The following is a 19,725-nucleotide window of genomic DNA, read 5'->3' as shown; positions in this document are numbered from 1 at the left end:
GTAAGCCACTGCGTTACCTGTTGGCGGACGATGTTGAAACTAGTATCAATACACCTACTATCCCCCATGTGGCTCTGGTAGCTATGTCACTATGCTATCTGTTGGCAAATGATGTTGAAACCATTATAAGTACAGCTGCCCCAGGTGGCATATACCATCATCGGATCAAAATCAATGTTGTCTTCCCAGGTGCACTAATTTTTTTTTCCCAGCAGTGTGTAAGTCAATGACCACAGTAACACAGCTTAGGAATGTTTTATGGAGGAAAATTAATGTAATATAACGATAAAGAATTGTGTCAGGACATCTTCAGCTTGACCACTCAATAACTGACTGGATGTGGAGTGTACAAAATCAGCGTGGTATTTGATGGCGTGTCTGACATGGGCTGCCATGTCACCATTGCAAGCACAAACCTCACTGTGGGCTTCTCAGTCCCACATCGGTTGTGGAATGACACCAAACTGGTTTTCTTGGTGTGACATTACTACTGGCACTGTAGAATAACAGATGTGCATAAAATATACAGGGACCGATGACCATACTGTTTGGTCCCCTCCCCCAAATCAACCAACCATAGAATGTACAGGTATAAAAAAATGAACTGATTAATTAATGACCAGCTGGTGAGTAACAGATATATTGTTAACTGCACACCACACATTGGTTTGGACTGCTGAGGTTCCTCATCTAGATAGCCATTAATAACAACCTATGTGAAGAAAGGTGGGAGGGGAAAGAAGGAGAACAAAGAGAAAGACATTATTCAAATTCACAATTAAATGCAATGTATACAGATACTCAATAAATGCAAACTGTTTTCCAGATATATTTGGACAAGTGTCTTGTTGTAATATAAATTGTACAGTCCTAAAGTAAGGAAAATGACAAAAAAATGCTTGTACGTTGCATAAAACAGCAGAGCTTTGGAGAGGCCTTTTCTATTAGAAAAATGCAGTCACACACAACCACACTGTCCGAGGTGTGCTTCTCCTATCTTCCATGACATGTCGCACAGCACTGCATCTTGTCAATTCAGTCACTAGAAAAAAAATCCTTGCTATTTCATCACCTCATAAAGGTTATTACATTACATGTGCTTTTTATCAATAGCACACACAGGTACCAACTAAGACACCACAGCCAGTACCCTCAGTGTTGGGAGAAATGGATACTTCAGTCACTATAAAGTGACCCTACAGCAGTAACATTATTTTTAAATAGAAAAAATGATAATAATCATGATTCCACACAAAGTTCTCAACAACATATGTGTCAACCTTTAGGAGGTCATGAATACAACAAAAATATTTTTAGTTGCTGAATTTTAGTAAGAAGTACATGACTACTTTATATAAAGAGAAAAATTGCATTTGGACATTAAGCAGCATTAAATTAAATATGGGGGATATTTTTAACATGACTCTCAAGTAAGGTAAAAAAAAGTCACACTGAAACTAGGAATTGATGTCAGATTCCTCTTACCTGTTGAAGGAAAGATATCAGCATGCTGGTCCCCCATTTATCTGGTGCAGCTAGATTTAAGTCTTTGAAATATAATACTAGTCGCTCACTATTTCTTGGTCTATATGCACGGCCTGTGGTTGTTGATATCAACATGCAAACCTAAAAAATTAAAATTGATTGTACTATACCAAAAGCATTCATTCATTCACACATCACCCTTTTCGCATCCCATCAAAAACTAAATACTATTAAGCCAGTTGGCTTTCATTGTTAGCTAAATAAACTTGCTAACTACAGCAAAGAAGGGTGTATTTAAGTGGTTTATATAATTATCAGAAAAGCTGCTGCTCTGAAAAAGGATGTTACTTTTGTTCCTACGTAATTAAATATCAGAAATTATGATCCAGGAAAAAAAACAATGCACAGTCCATTATAATAGTAATAAATGTAAATGTATTGTGTAAAAATTGAAAATGATTGATATAAACCAAAAATTACCAAGAAGAGAAGTATCAGAACACCTGAATCTCAAAGTTATGCAAAAAATAAAATAAAAACATATTACATATTCCTCATTTGCTAACTTCATGTTCCCATCTGCCCACTGCTGATTTTTCCTCTTACACTGAAAAATTTAAATAACAATGACTAGATGAAATTTAGTAATAATTGTGAACATTCAACACAAGACAGAAAATTAGTGCTATAACACTTTTATGCAGTGTTCCACGCATATTGTGAGGATCTGCCAATTTGCCAGTATTCAACTTCCTAGACAATGCTTTAATAGCTCCCCCACCATCAGTGTCATGTAACTTTTTCTCTGCCACAACTTCCTTAGATAGCTCCTCACAATGCCAGTACCAGTAATTACTTTTATTTGCCATATAGTGCCATCTTTCAAAATTAGCAATAACACAGACATGATTGTGCTGCTGAAGGACAGTTTTCCAAGTGAACTATTTTGATAATTTATTCGTCCTCTCTCTCTCTCTCTCTCTCTCTCTCTATTTTCACAATAATATTTATGTTCTCTGGTCTTGGTAAATGTCCTGCTGATGTTGCAGTCTTCAGACCAAAGACTGCTTTGATGCAGTTCTTGATGCTAGTTCGTCATGACCAAGTCTCTTCATCTCTGCACAACTACTGTCAAAGACATCCATTTGAACCTACTTACAACAAAGTGACTCAATACCTATTCATTAGTTACTCAATCCACCCACCTAATTTTCGACATTCCGCACTAACAACAAATTTCAAAATCCCTCCATTCTATTCTTTCAGACAGATACCTTAAGAAAGACTTCCTAACAATTAAATTTATATTATGGATTAATAAATTAGAAATGCATTTCTTGCTACAACCATTCCGCATTTTATAATCTGTCTACTTTGGCCATCATGAGTAATTCTGCTGCAAAGACAGCAAAACTCATCTACTACTTTTAGAAGACTAGATTTCCTACTCTAATTGCCTAAAACTCACCTGATTTATTTCGATTCCAACATGCACAGACGCGCGCGCGCACACACACACACACACACACACACACACACACACCTGTACAGCTACATTGTTTCCACTGAATACCCACATACTGCTGTGTATCTTTCGTCTTAACATCTTCTTAAATTTCCTACAGTATCTTTCACCTTTCTTCTTTCCTACAGTATCTTTCATCTACTCACATAACCTTCTGAAACCTTGTATTTCTCATCCTACCTTTTTGCACTTCCTGTCAGTGTTACGATCTAAAATTTACATTTGTAGTAACACTACTGAAATTTGTACAGACTTATGTAATAAATGGAAAATATTATTTAAATGTTCAATTAAAAAACAACCCTTATCCAATCATCCCAAGCATCACTATACTTCTACGCAAGGTACTAGGGGACGGTTAGCTTCAACAGATCTAACAGTTTGCTTTCATTTTCCAACAGCAGGATCTTGATATTAGCAGTTGGCCGACATAGTGTTCTAAGGTAGCACAACAGTGTCCTTGAATGAGAAAAAAAAAAAAAAAATTGCATACTGAATAATTGTAAGTGTGTCACACATGTTTGGGGTGCCTCATTTTAGAAGCCCCTACATTTTGCAGTGTGTGCTGTGTAATTTGTCAAGTTGTCACAAACAGTGGCTGCCACAAATTATAGTCTTGTGGGACTGTGGACATGACAAAAGATGAAAATTTCATTTAATAATTAGCAGTAGACAAAATACAAATTGTATCGACTATAGTTAACAGAGCGGCATAAATAGAATCTGCCAGCCTGTAGGAAGCCCCTGAAGAGGCTGAAAACAATAGAACTTGTATCGGGTTCAGATTTTGTGAGCACTATGAGTTTAGCAAATTAATGAATCCAACACCCAATTTCACTCAATGAATGAAACTTTATAGAAAATAAAAACCTAATTTATGATTATATGGGTGATTATAATGCATTCACAAAGCAAGGGTGAAGAAGAATGGCTAAATGAATAAAAGAAGAGGAAAAAGGAAAGGGCATTAGCAGAACTGTACTGCTTTTTGCAATTTGATGAAGCACGTATGTGCAATTTTCTAAGACTTAAATTGTAACTGCCATATGCTTCCTTTTGTATTCACAGATGCTTCAGTACTGAAGTAGTTCAAGTAGTTCTTTTACATCCACATAACTCCTTCTTTTTTATTTTACTATATATATTTTTAATATAGGTGTGAAATACTAATTCCTGTACTCCAACTTTTACATATTACATCAACAGAAAATCTTCTAGAGAATAGGGGGAATTGTGAAGGAGAAACCTTTTCACCTTTTTTCCCAATTATATTTTGCTGTCTCATAGAGATTTCATACCATTAGGTAAATTATCAAAACATTTGATATTAGCACTGTGAGCCCCTTTTTGTGATAAAGCCAACAGTAATGTGGAACAATGAATGTCATTTTTTTTCCTGTGGAATTTTAATTAGATACATCATTGTTGCTTTTGACCTGCAGTGAGTTCTTTGCAACAAACATGCTCTCTGGGGGACAAGTAAATGGAAATTGTCAGCCATGGAAGAATCTGAGCATTATCTTACTGGAGAAGTACCCTGGTAGACCACATACAAAAGGTCCCGCAGAGGGTTGAATGTCACCAACATAATGCTGGCCTGTAAAGGTTCCACATACCACAATTAGAGGGAACTGGCTACTGAAGGCTATGGCCTTCAGATGATTACACCAGGGTCGTGCAGGTAGTGAGGTGTGCAACAGCATGGATGGAGCTGTATGTTCATCAGGCTGTCACCACACCCACATAAGGTTATCATCCCTCCACAAAATGAATTGGGATTCATCACTAAACACAACGTTTTGCCACACTGTGGCAGTCCACATTGTTCTGGTTTGGCACCACTATGGGCAGTATCACTAATGTCTTGGTGTTAATGGCAGCATATGACAAGGGCATCTGGAGGACAAGATTTTATCTGCAAGGCATCTGGAATGGTTTGTGGAAAAACTGGCTCCCATACATCTACTTGCATGTTATTGTCATATTTAGGACTTGTCCATTATGGGCAGTTGAAATACAGCCTGCTGTCTGATTGGAGCGCCACTGCAGGGTCTGTGGGCACATGCATTGGCGCCAAACATGGATCATTTGCATATCAGATCTCACTGTACTTATCTGCAAACTTTCATGTTTGTAACTTTCTTCCTTCTGAGTGCACTACTTTCAATGATAGTGAGTGCATGAGAGGAACAACAGTAGACCCGAAATTGAGCCTTGCGAAACTACATAAATGATTTCTTTACAGTCAGAAGAATCTTCCCTGCTTACATTGGTTGAATTATTAAGTACAGCTTTCTGCATCCTTTTAGTCAGATATGACATTAACCACTTGTTGGCTATACCATCAATTCCATGAAACCTCAAGATTTTTTAGAGCAACCCTTGTGAAATTCAAATTGTGATGTACTAACGATATTATTGTTTCTTAGATATGATACTAACCTAGATTACATCACCCTCTCAAAAGTTTTGGAAAATGATGTGTGTTAAGAAATAAGTCATTAGTTATTGATACCTATCCCATTACATTTCTTATAAAGGGATTTAACAATAGTATGTTTCAATCTCTGCAGAAAGATGCAGTGTATTAGAGCTGCATTACATATTTCAATAAAACACAGTACTTATTAAACAGGAACAACTTTGTTGTACTCTTTTGGAAACATATCAAATTGAGATGAGCTTTTATGTTTGAGAGAATATACAAGTTTCTTAATTTCAGAAGGAGAAATAGGTGACATATCTGTGTGACTGAATTATCTGAGAGTTTCAACATACTGTTTTGATTTTTCTTTTGAACTCCATTTCAGAAATGATTATTGAACACACTTGTTACCTGTGTCTGATCATTTATAGTTCTTCCAACAGCTTGAGAGAAGAGCATACATATCTGCAAATGTCACAGCTCAATGGCTGTTGGAAAATGAACTGGTTATAAATCTAAAAAAGACTATGTATGCAGTGTTTAAAAACAAGGAAAAGGCTGTAGACATGGATTTAGAGGTTGACGGAACAAGGCTGGAAGAAGTAGAATCTGCTAGATTCTTAGGTATTCTTGTGGATAATGAACTGAAATGGAAAAAACATATTAATAATGTCTGTAAGAAACTGAGCTCTGTCATATTCTTAATGATGCAGCTATCACAGTATTCAGACAAGAACCTTCTGTGTACAGTGTATCATGGACTTTTCGAACCATACTTACAGTATGGAGTGACGGTGTGGGGAAACTCAAACAAACAAGAGACAAAACGAGTGTTCACATTACAAAAAAAAGCAATTAGGACCATTTTAAGAAGAAAGACCTCTGAAACATGCAGAAACTGTTTCAAGAATTTAGGTATCTTAACTTTTTCATCATTATATATATACAAAACAATAATGTACATCACAAAAGGTAGTGAGGACTGGATTACAAATGCTAGTGTACACACCCACAATACAAGAAAGAAGAATGAAGTACGGAGCATACCCCACCGACTGGCAATGCTAGAAAAAGGACCCCAGTACTCTGGTATCAGACTACTAAGAAGTCTGCCCAAAACCTTGCAAGATAGTGTACTTCACAATGAATTTACAAAGAAACTTAAAGACTATCTCATTGAAAAAGAGTTTTACAGTGTTGCAGAATACTTATGCCATTAAATTTGTATATATTGTTACTCATTATCAGTGATGTAAAAATGTAAGCTAAAGGTGTAGAAAAATAATTGATAAAGAATTTTAATACTTTGACATGTCCTATATTACATGTACATTTACTGTACATGATGTAATCTTACAGGATCAAATAAAATTCAATTCAATTCAATTCAATTCAATTTAAATCAATAGTGATGTTATCCTCTCCTGTAACCTGTTGTCCTGTATCATGTTTCACTACATTCCATAAAGGTATTAGTTCATTGCTGGAATTACTGATTTCTAGCATAATGTGCACGTTCCTTGATTTTTAATAACTTTTATTGCTAATTTTGGCTTATTTTTGTAGTATACAGCTTGCAGAATCTTTGCTTGTTATTGACAATAAATAGATTTGAATCTGCATTAAAAGTTAACTATTCTTCAGAATTAATTCAAAAGTACACATTTCAGTGTGCTTAACTCTTCAAAATCAACTTGTTACAATGATTTTGAAGTCATATTTCATCTTTATACATGTAACAACTTCTCCTTTTCTCACATTAAAGTTGGTGTTATGCAGGAAGGTTGCCCAATTTTCAGTGTTCTATGCAACCGCCTCCATTAATTGTTGGTAGCCAATAATATTAATTCTCTTTCCCAGCAGCTAACTGTGACTTACAGTTAGAAAGCAGAATCTCTCTCCTGCTAGCAGCACTGTGTTACTGTGCTTCACAACAACTGAATTATTCATTCAACTATTCAACTGTCTAGCTGTGAATGTGTATCTGTAAATGTTTTTGTGTGTGTGATTATATAGAAGAGAATTTTTAGCTGAAAAAAGTGATATAGATGGGCATGAACCACATCCCATATAAAGATGCACAATACAAGAGAAGGAGGTAGTCCAACAGTGTATTATCTGATGAAACATGGGCAATCAGAATCATTCCAGAAAAACCTGCTGGAACAGTAGTGATGGTTGGTAGTTTTAAAGTTCCCATAGGAATAGCTTCTTGGACAGTTATTCTCCTTGCTGGATCTTCTGCAGGTTCTGTTCCTGACAGTAAACTCCTGTTTAGATGTAAGAAAAGCAGCAGTAACTGCCAGTTCGAAACAAATGCTGTCAGTTTCATGAAATGGTTCACTGAACAATTCTTGGCACACCTTGCCTCGAAGTTTGTCATTGTAATGTACTATGCCAATTATCATTCAGCTATTACAGAGAAAACACCAAGTTATATATGAGAAACTTATGAAATTTATAAATGAAAACAGCATCCTATGCAATGAACAACATGGATTCAGAAATAAGAGGTCAACGACAACTGCTATCTATGAGTGCATCGATTCCACCCTAAACCTGATGGACAAAAAACAGGAAACAATAGGAGTCTTTATTGACTTGTCAAAAGCTTTTGACATGGTGGACCATAATATTCTGCTATCAAAGCTAGAAAGATAGGGTATTCGAAGTCTGTCCAACAAGTGGATCAGTTCCTTCCTGACTAATCGTATGCAGGCAGTGTGTGTCAAGCACACAAATATTGAACTAAAAACTGTATCTAATCACTTACCTGACTATAAACAAATTAAATGTGGTGTAGTCCAAGGATCAGTATTGGGACCCCTTCTGTTTCTTCTGTACATAAATGATCTAAGCTTAAATGTTGATGCACACAAAACAACCATTTTTGCAGATGACACCATGATTCTACTAAAAAGAGACGATGATGAACAGTTACAGCAGACAGTAAACATGGTCATGAAACAATTTAGCAGCTGGGCACAGAGTAATCAGCTCGTAATAAACAGTAAGAAAACCATTGCTCTAAAATTCCACAATGTTCCTAACAAGGACATGTTTATCCCATCAGTCTCTATCAATGATGAACCAGTTGGTAACAGTACTGAAACCAAATTCTTAGGACTTTGGCTGCAGAGTAACATCAGATGGAATGTTGTTGTTGTTGTAGTCTTCAGTCCTGAGACTGGTTTGATGCAGCTCTCCATGCTACTCTATCCTGTGCAAGCATCTTCATCTACCAGTACCTACTGCAATCTACATCCTTCTGAATCTGCTTAGTGTATTCATCTCTTGGTCTCCCTCTACGATTTTTACCCTCCACGCTGCCCTCCAATACTAAATTGGTGATCCCTTGATGCCTCAGAACATGTCCTACCAACCAATCCCTTCTTCTGGCCAAGTTGTGCCACAAACTTCTCTTCTCCCCAATCCTATTCAATACTTCCTCATTAGTTATGTGATCCACCCATCTAATTTTCAGCATTCTTCTGTAGCACCACATTTCGAAAGCTTCTATTCTCTTCTTGTCCAAACTATTTATCGTCCATGTTTCACTTCCATACATGGCTACACTCCATACAAATACTTTCAGAAACGACTTCCTGACACTTAAATCTATACTCGATGTTAACAAATTTCTCTTCTCCAGAAACGCTTTTCTTGCCATTGCCAGCCTACATTTTATATCCTCTCTACTTAGACCATCATCAGTTATTTTGCTCCCCAAATAGCAAAACTCCTTTACTACTTTAAGTGTCTCATTTCCTAATCTACTTCCCTCAGCATCACCTGACTTAATTCGACTACATTCCATTATCCTCGTTTTTCTTTTGTTGATGTTCATCTTATATCCTCCTTTCAAGACACTATCGATTCCATTCAACTGCCCTTCCAAGCCCTTTGCTGTCTCTGACAGAATTACAATGTCATCGTCGAACCTCAAAAGTTTTTATTTCTTCTCTATGGATTTTAATACCTACTCCGAATTTTTCTTTCGTTTCCCTTACTGCTTGCTCAATATACAGATTGAATAACATCGGGGAGAGGCTACAACACTGTCTTACTCCCTTCCCAACAACTGCTTCCCTTTCATGTCCCTCAACTCTTATAACTGCCATCTAGTTTCTGTACAAATTTAAATAGCCTCTTGCTCCCTGTATTTTACCCCTGCCACCTTTAGAATTTGAAAGAGAGTATTCCAGTCAACATTGTAAAAAGCTTTCTCTAAGTCTACAAATGCTAGAAACATAGATTTGCCTTTCCTTAATCTTTCTTCTAAGATAAGTCGTAAGGTCAGTATTGCCTCACATGTTCCAGTGTTTCTACGGAATCCACACTGATCTTCCCCGAGGTCGGCTTCTACTAGTTTTTCCATTCGTCTGTAAAGAATTCGTGTTAGTATTTTGCAGCTGTGGCTTATTAAACTGATTGTTCAGTAATTTTCACATCTGTCAACACCTGCTTTCTTTGGGATTGGAATTATTATATTCTTCTTGAAGTCTGAGGGTATTTCGCCTGTTTCATACATCTTGCTCACCAGATGGTAGAGGTTTGTCAGGACTGGCTCTCCCAAGGCCGTCAGTAGTTCCAATGGAATGTTGTCTACTCCGGGGGCCTTGTTTCGACTAAGGTCTTTCAGTGCTCCCCGCAGTATCATATCTCCCATTTCATCTTCATCTACATCCTCTTCCATTTCCATAATATTGTCCTCAAGTACATCGCCCTTGTATAGACCCTCTATATACTCCTTCCACCTTCTGCTTTCCCTTCTTTGCTTAGAACTGGGTTTCCATCTGAGCTCTTGATGTTCATACAAGTGGTTCTCTTATCTCCAAAGGTCTCTTTAATTTTCCTGTAGTGAGATAAGCCTCTACATCCTTACATTTGTCCTCTAGCCATCCCTGCTTAGCCATTTTGCACTTCCTGTCGATCTCATTTCTGAGACGTTTGTATTCCTTTTTGCCTGCTTCATTTACTGCATTTTTATATTTTCTCCTTTCATCAATTAAATTCAATATTTCTTCTGTTACCCAAGGATTTCTACTAGCCCTCGTCTTTTTACATACTTGATCCTCTGCTGCCTTCACTACTTCATCCCTCAAAGCTACCCATTCTTCTTCTACTGTATTTATTTCCCCCATTCCTGTCAATTGTTCCCATATGCTCTCCCTGAAACTCTGTACAACCTCTGGTTCTTTCAGTTTATCCAAGTCCCATCTCCTTAAGTTCCCTACCTTTTTGCAGTTTCTTCAGTTTTAATCTACAGGTCATAACCAATAGATTGTGGTCAGAGTCCACATCTGCCCCTGGAAATGTCTTACAATTTAAAACCTGGTTCCTAAATCTCTGTCTTACCATTATATAATCTATCTGATACCTTTTAGTATATCCAGGGTTCTTCCATGTATATAACCTTCTTTCATGAATCTTAAACCATGTTTTAGCTATGATTAAGTTATGCTCTGTGCAAAATTCTACCAGGCGGCTTCCTCTTTCATTTCTGTCCCCAAATCCATAATCACCTACTAAGTTTCCTCCTCTCCCTTTTCCTACTACCGAATTCCAGTCACCCATGACTATTAAATTTTCGTCACCCTTCACTATCTGAATAATTTCATTTATTTCATCATACATTTCTTCAATTTCTTCGTCATCTGCAGAGCTAGTTGGCATATAAACTTGTAGTACTGTAGTAGGCGTGGGCTTCGTATCTATCTTGGCCACAATAATGCGTTCACTATGCTGTTTGTAGTAGCTTACCCGCATTCCTATTTTCCTATTCATTATTAACCTACTCCTGCATTACCCCTATTTGATTTTGTGTTTATAACCCTGTAGGCACCTGACCAGAAGTCTTGTTCCTCCTGCCACCAAACTTCACTAATTCCCACTATATCTAACTTTAACCTATCCATTTCCTTTTTTAAATTTTCTGACCTACCTGCCCGATTAAGTGATCTGACATTCCACGCTCCGATCCATAGAACGCCAGTTTTCTTTCTCCTGATAACGACATCCTCTTGAGTAGTCCCCACCCAGAGATACAAATGGAGGACTATTTTACCTCCAGAATATTTTACCCAAGAGGACGCCATCATCATTTAATCATACAGTAAAGCTGCATGCCCTCGGGAAAAATTACGGCTGTAGTTTCCCCTTGCTTTCAGCCGTTCGCAGTACCAGTACAGCAAGGCCGTTTTGGTTATTGTTACAAGGCCAGATCAATCAATCATCCAGACTGTTGCCCTTGCAACTACTGAAAAGGCTGCTGCCCCTCTTCAGGAACCACACGTTTGTCTGGCCTCTCAACAGATACCCCTCCGTTGTGGTTGGACCTACGGTACAGCTATCTGTATCGCTGAGGCACCCAAGCCTCCCCACCAATGGCAAGGTCCAATCTCAATGCAGAACTGAGCAAAACATGTTACCTTCTTTGTTCATTAAAATCATGGTGTAGTGAGAAAACAGTATTGAATGCATATCATGCATACTTTCATTGTCATCTTAGGTATGGGGTGACCTTCTGGGGAAACTCTAAAACAGCTAATTGCACTTTTAAACTACAAAAAAAGGCCATTAGAATCTTGTTTGGGTGCAAGCCTAGAGACTCTTGTAAACCCCTGTTTAAGAAATCTGGCATTCCTCCATTACCAAGTGTATACGTTATGGAAGCCCTTTTGTTCTTTAAATTAAATGTAATAGGCAAGGACCGGAGACTGCAAAAAAACTGTGATATACATGAGCACTTTACCAGACAAAACACAAACTCACTTATGACTCAAATCAGCATAGCACTGTGCCAAAAAGGTACTTTTCATGTGGGAGTCAAGCTTTATAACAAACTTCCTAAAAATATAAACGCTATCACTGAGGTCAATACATTTGGAAAATCTCTAAAGTCATATTTACAGCATCACTGCTTTTACTCCATTGAAGAATATTTAAATTTATGAAATGTGTTATATAAATACTTACGTGTAAAGTGTATTATTGTAAGCTTAAATATGTATGCCTTGAAATGACTTTCAGCCTGTATATTTATAACTTGACTTGTCCAATGTCTTATGCATAAGCTGCTATGTAGACAACAGGACCAATAAAAAATACAATACAATACAAGAACTATCAAAGTGTATATTTTGTTCTGGTTTAAAAATAAAAATATTTTGCCCAGTATAAACCAGACACATGACGAACTCATGGAGCTCATTAATTTACATATGTCACAAGACAGAAGTACAAACTTGACTGTCTTCCATGTGAACGTGATCACACTATTTTGTGTTTATCCACATATCACTGTCAGTATAATATCATGGAATTAATTTGTGCAAAGGCTAAGCAGGGATGGCTAGAAAACAAATGTAAGGATGTAGAGGCATATATCACTAGGGGTAAGATAGATACTGCCTACAGCAAAATTAGAGAGACATTTGGAGAAAGAGAACCACTTGTAACAATATCAAGAGCTGATGGAAAACCAGTCCTAAGCAAAGAAGGGAAAGCAGAAAGGTGGAAGGAGTATACAGGGTCTATACAAGGGCAATGTACTGGAGGGCAAAATTATGGAAATGGAAGAGGACGTAGATGAAGATGAAATGGGAGATATGATACTGAGTGACGAGATTGACAGAGCACTGAATGGCTTTAGTTGAAACAAGTCGCCGGGAGTAGATAACATTCCATTAGAACTTCTGATGGCCTTGGGACACCCAGCCCTGACAAAACTCTTCCATCTGGTGAGCAAGACGTATGAGACAGGTGAAATACCCTCAGACTTCAAGAAGAATATAATAATTCCAATCCCAAGGAAAGCAGGTGTTGACAGGTGAGGATAATGGAATGTAGTTGAATTAAATCAGGTGATGCCGAACGAATGAGATTAGGAAATGAGACACTTGATGTAGTAGATGAGTTTTGCTATTTGGGGAGCAAAATAACTGATGATGGTCGAAGTAGAAAGGATATAAAATGTAAACTGGCAATGGCAAGAAAAGTTTTTCTGAAGAAGAGAACTTTGTTAACATCAACTATAGGTTTAAGTGTCAGGAAGTATTTTCTGAAATTATTTTTGTATGTAGCATAGTCATGTATGGAAGTGAAACATGGACGATAAATGGTTTAGACAAGAAGAGAATAGAAGCTTTCGAAATGTGGTGCTACAGAAGAATGCTGAAGATTAGATGGATAGATCACGTAATTAATGAGGAGGTACTGAACAGAATTGTGGAGAAGAGGAATTTGTGGTACAACTTGACTAGCAGAAGGGATCGGTTGGTAGGACACGTTCTGAGGCATCAAGGGATCACAAATTTAGTATTGGAGGGCAGCATGGAGGGTAAAAGACATAGAGGGAGACCAAGAGATGAATACACTGAGCAGATTCAGAAGGTTGCAGTAGGTACTTGGATATGAAGAAGCTTGCACAAGACAGGATAGCATGGAGGGCTGCATGAAACCAGTCTATGGACTGAAGACCACAACGACAACAACAAAGAAATAATATTTCTTAAGTTTAAACTAATGGTTAAAAAAGTATGTTTGCCAACATATCGACTGCATAATAGTGACAAGAACATTCTAGCCTTTCTTGGTTAGGAATTTGTATCCTATGAAGTATGCAGACTGTAACGTGCAACATGTTTCTCTAGGAGAAGTTAAGCTTTTCACAGCATGTTGTACAGTCTAATAACTAGCGAGGACATGGCCAGATAAATCCATCAAAAACTCAAACAAAGGAAAATGCAGGATGGAATGTAACAATATTATGAAAAGGATAGTTGCTACTGACCACAGAGTGGAGATGCTGAGTCACAGACAGGCACAACAAAAAGACTATTGGAAAGTGAGTTTTTGATCAACAAGGCCTTTTTCCTAATTAGACAACATACAAATATACACCCACGCAAATGCTGTGCCCATCTGCGACTCAGCATCTCTGCCAAAAACTCAGGTATTTCCACACATAAATCCATATAATTTTCAAGGTGTGAATCAGAAAGTACCTTAAAATGACAGGGACAGTTACTTGTTGAGCTACTGGTGGTTTTCGATGTAAATGATCAACATTCCTTTGGGTTATTTGCAGAAGATGGTTGATTGTTCATTCAATCAATTGTAAATGTGGACTCTCACTGTAATGTTGATTGAGTTATGTTACATTCATAATGCCGATTGGCACCAAAAAATAGACAACCTCTTGACAGTTTTTACAACAGTCTTTTACATTAGTCTTTTCCCCAGTAATTCTTTTCTACACACAGTGATTACACTTAACTGCAGTCAAATATACCCACATCCACACATTATACACGTTTTTGAAAATTCTTTGGAGAAGAAGCACTTGTAAAGCAAATATAATGATTTCAGTTAGTGCTTGGAGTTAATTTTTTGCGTATTATATTTTTACTTATTATACAGTCCAAATCACAACAAACGACAATTATTGCAAGTACTGTTAATCACCTTGTCCTATACCCACCAGGGTTCCCGGGAGTGCTAATGCACTGCTTCCTGGACTTGGGTAGGCACGCGAGCCCTGGATCGAAACTGCTCAGTGGATTAATAATGATGGCTGGTCTGCTGGCAAGCCTGGATGTGGTTTTTAGGCAGTTTTACACATCCTGCTATGTGAATACTGGGCTGGTCCCCATGTTCCACCTCAGCTACACAACTCGCAAACATTTGAAACTGTTCATACTATTCCATAGCTTCCTCTAGATGCAGACAGGGGAGGGGGGAGGGGGGGGGGGGCGGGGTGATGGCAGGAAGGGCATCCGGCCAGCCTCTGCAACTAACAGTGCCACAGCAACACAGCAATAGTAACACAGCTGACCCTGTGTGATGCGGGACAAAGGCACTAAGAAAGAATCACCTTGTCATTAGCCAATTGCCATTTTGACAAAAATTCTACCTGACATATTCACAAAGCTATATCAACTGTTCTTAGCTTCAGACTTATGACAATTAAAGTTGTGGTGCAGTTGTCAAGACATGTAGCAATATTTCTCTCATGACAATCAATCCAAATCAGTGTTAAAATTTAGTATTCCCCACAGATTTGAACATATCATACAATGTACCATAGGCAAATAAATGTCATGGTTGCCCACAGCAACACATTTCAGCAGTGTGGAATTTTTTTGCCCATTCTCTGCTGCCACACATGCGCAACTCTCATCCCCTCAACATGTCCCTGCCACTCCACATTTATGTGTGGAAGCACCATTCAACCCAACATTGGCTACAGTTTTATATGAGTAAGACACTAGAGTGTAATCCTTTATATTTAACTTCTCTAACCCTGTGGTAATGTAGTGTTCAAAGAGACACAGAATGTCTAAGTTTTCAGATCTCTCCAAATCTTCCAAATAGACAAGAAGTCCTTCTACCTCATTCCTCAGTTCTCTAATACTCTGTGACATAGGCTAACAGTACTTCTCTGTGCATTCTTACACATTTTGCAGGGCTCTTCTTTTATTGTTGGAAGCTGTTCTTGATTTGAAATCTGGAATATTTACTTTGTCTTCTTTTGTGAAGGCATTTCGGAAGGCTTGGTTTAGTAACTCTGCTTTGGCAGCACTGTCTTTGATAGTATCTCCATTGCTATGGCTCAGAGAAGGCATTGATTGTTTCTTGCCACTAACATACTTCACATACGATCAGAATCTCTTTGGATTTTCTGTCAGGTTTCAAGACAAAGTCTCATCCTGAAAACTTTTATAAGTATCTCGCAATTAAGTCCGCACTAAATTTCGAGCTTCTGTAAAAGATCACCAATCTTGGGGATTTTGCATCTGTTTAAAGTTGGCATGTTTGTTTTGTTGTTTCTGGAACAGTGTTCTGAACCATTTTGTGAACCAAGGAGGATCAGCTCCGTCGTTTGTTAACGTATTTGGTATAAATCTCTCAATTGCTGCTGATACTATTTCTTTGAACTCAAGCCACACCTGGTCTACACTTATATTATTAATTTGGAAGGAGTGGATATTGTGTCTCAGAAAGGCATCAAGTCGATTTTTATCTGCTTTTTTGAATAGGTATATTTTTCATTTATTTTTGGAGGATTTAGGTGTTACAATATTCAGTCTCGCTATGACATTCCTGTGTTCACTAATCACTGTATCCGTTTTGATGCTCATTATTAACTCAGGATTATTTGTTGCTAAGGGGTCAAATGTGTTTTCACAATCGTTTACTATTCGTGTGGGCTCATAAACTAACTACTCGAAAATCAAACTCAAGTTTTCTTTGAATCTTTCAGCAACTGTATCATCTGAATTGGGAAGTCGGTAAAAGGATCCAATTATTATTTTATTACAGTTGCCTACAATGACCTCTGCCTATACTAACTCAGATGAACTATCTACTTCAATTTCGTGACAACTTTCTCCTCTGAATGCGAAAATATTTTGTTGAGCTGACCTACATAGGGAGAAATGATCACCACGATAAAATACAGGAAATCAGAGCTCGTACGGAACGATACAGGTGTTCGTTCTGTCCATGCTCTATGCAAGATTGGAATAATAGAGAATTGTCAAGGTGGTTCACTGAACCCTCTACCATGCACTTAAAATGTGATCTGCAGAGTATCCATGTAGATGTAGATGTAGAATGGTACTGAATAGCACATATACAAACAAAAGGAATGACCAGCAGGAGAAATTGCACCATGCAGTACAAAGTAACGAAAGTGTAAAAAATCTGAAGGTCTAGGATAAATATTTCTTATTATACAATGACTGCAAACAAATAAAACAACATTGGACATATTAGTAAAGAAGACACCACAAGGCACTAACTAATTAACCACTTGGTAATAACAGGAGTCCTCACCATAGGAGAAATAATACTTTCACAGTTGATAGAGGTCTTTCTATTCTTCAATATTTCAATAAAATACAAAAACATCAGAACCTCTATAGTGGAAAATACAGTGGAAAAATGTGCATCTCAGGCATGGGCACATTATAAGAGCTGTTTACAATGATTAAAAAAATAATTTACACAAAACTTGCACATGAACTGAAAGAAAGTTCCGAGAGAAAAAGAGTACTGTCAAAATAATCAAACACTTGTGCATAATTATTAATGTATTTGAGAAACTGTCCAATGAATATAAAGATATATAGGTCATCTACTTTTGATTTCATTACCCAATTTCCTATTCAAAAACTAAGCACACACACAGCAATTCATTCTAGGAATTCACTATAAACTAAAAAGTGACCAAATAATACATTACTATTTTAAGGATACACACAAAATAGACAGGGTATTGCCTCGATTTGCTTGACAAGTACCGTTACAGAACACTCCCAGAGCAGTGCAAACTATTTTACGTAAGCATTCCAACAAAAGATCGCATGACAAAGTATCAGATATTCATCAATAACCAATCAGAGTTCGACATATGAACGTAATAAACCAAACAAATGTGCTGATATGTGTGTATTTCACAGATTGCATTACAACGGACTGGACTCAAGCTGGCCCTGGGTCAGCTTATATGAAAGGGTCTGGGTTGTCTTATCAGAGGGTGCTCCTGATCGCAAGTGCTATATGGATAGTGGCATCACACCAACAATATTAGTGTCGTGCCAGCTACTCAGTTTCCAATGTGGCATCTTTACAACACCCCTCCCCAGTATCGACTGGCAGAACAGATAAACATCAGTAGTGCATGTCCAAAGGAGCCGCCACTGAAACCAGCAGCAGATGTATGTCCATGGGCATCACTGCAAAAGGTAGGAGCAGGACAAGGCTCAATGGAAGTTACATGAGTAGCCCCATGACTGGAAGGTCCACCGGTGGCAGAGAAACAGGCACTTGCACTCGCTGACTAGGATGGCTGGGGAAAAACTGCTCAGAAAAAGTCTGTGGGCGGAGGTCACAGTATACACCATGGAACCATGATGGATGAGATTGCTCTGGGGATCCGGGCTCGGTGGTCCACCTGAAAGATGAAGACTCAGCACCCACATGTACCAGGTGATAGGCATGATATGTTTCAGTGGGTGTGGTGAGGGAGGTACAAACACTCTCCACCAGGCTGCAGCCTTCAATCGAGATGGCTCTGTAAGTTGCAAGAAAACCAGAGAAGATGTTAGGCACAGTGTCAGAAATCATTTTCTTTTGGGTTGGGACCACAATTGAATCTTCTTTTTTTTTCAATACCATTATCCAAGACATTGAATCACAAATATTTCAATGATGGTTGCATAAACAATTACTTATGGAAATTCTATTTTAGTCCTTCTGCTGCCAGCCTCTGCAACAAGGACTCAAGGTTGTGGAGATAGTCCTCAGGACTGTATCTGTAACCAAGAAATCACCAAGGCATATGTGACAACTTCAAATACTTTGTAGTAACTTATCCATAAAATGTTTGAATATGACAGGGGGTGATGAGATTCCTAAAAAAACCAGTAATAATGGCAGAGGGTGTATGATGTATTGAACACAAGGTAAGATTGCTATGATGCATCCACAAGAATTTGAATATATGCCTCTGTGAGGTCAGTTTTACTGAATAAGATGCTGTGATCTAATTTTGCACAGAGTTCATCTGAGGCCAGTAGGAGATAAATTTCAAATTCAGCTTGTGCATTTATTATTACTTTCACATCATCACAAAGTATCAAGGTGCCACTGAGTTTGTATATTGTTTAAAAGTGGCATGATCCATCAACTGCAGGGAATAGGCATTAACACATTTTCAAGACTGGGTCTGTCCAGTTCTGTTTTTAAGGCATCCTTTGGAAGCAGGGGCACCAGGCAAGCTTTGAAGAAGTTCCAGGCAGCTGTTGCCTTAAGAGTAATCTGAGCTTTGAAATCAGTTGTCTTCCCTAATTCAAATGAGAAAATTTGAGCATATCTATCACAGAGAAAATTATAGTTTTGTTACTGGTAGGAGTGAAAACTCATCCTGTGAAACATTAATAAATGCCTTCTCTGAAAACTACATAGAACAGATAGTTAGGAGTCCCACTCAAAATGGAAATACATTGGATCTAGTATGAACAAACAGACCTGACATCTTTGAGGATGTCTTCATCGAAACTAGTGTCAGTGATCATGACAAGACAACTAAAGCAAGCAGAAAGATATATACATTCAGTAACTACATAAAATATCAATAGTGTCGTATCACAATCAGGGAGTTGAAACTTTCAGTACAGGGCAGAAACAGGTAGAGGAACTATGGCTCAAGTTTAAAACAACAGATGATGATGCACTGGATAGATATGTACCCAGCAGAACAGTTCATAGTGGGAGGGAACTT

At 37.9% G+C, this 19,725-nt stretch overlaps 1 protein-coding gene across 1 annotated transcript in view; it reads right to left on the bottom strand.

Annotated features, from left to right (window-relative positions):
* The window catches only part of LOC124777773 (cytoplasmic dynein 2 heavy chain 1), an 829,086-nt gene that overhangs the window by 338,251 nt on the left and 471,110 nt on the right, over nucleotides 1-19,725 (bottom strand). Inside the window, exon 40 of the mRNA XM_047253283.1 lies at nucleotides 1,486-1,626. Within this exon, the coding sequence (XP_047109239.1) occupies nucleotides 1,486-1,626 (141 nt within the window). The remainder of the gene's footprint in view (nucleotides 1-1,485; nucleotides 1,627-19,725) is intronic.

This window comes from Schistocerca piceifrons, chromosome 2 (assembly GCF_021461385.2).
Source record: "Schistocerca piceifrons isolate TAMUIC-IGC-003096 chromosome 2, iqSchPice1.1, whole genome shotgun sequence".
In the NCBI taxonomy this organism is placed as follows: Eukaryota; Metazoa; Arthropoda; class Insecta; order Orthoptera; family Acrididae; genus Schistocerca; species Schistocerca piceifrons.
Note: the sequence above shows the minus strand (reverse complement) of the source record. Positions and strands in the feature narration are given on the sequence as shown.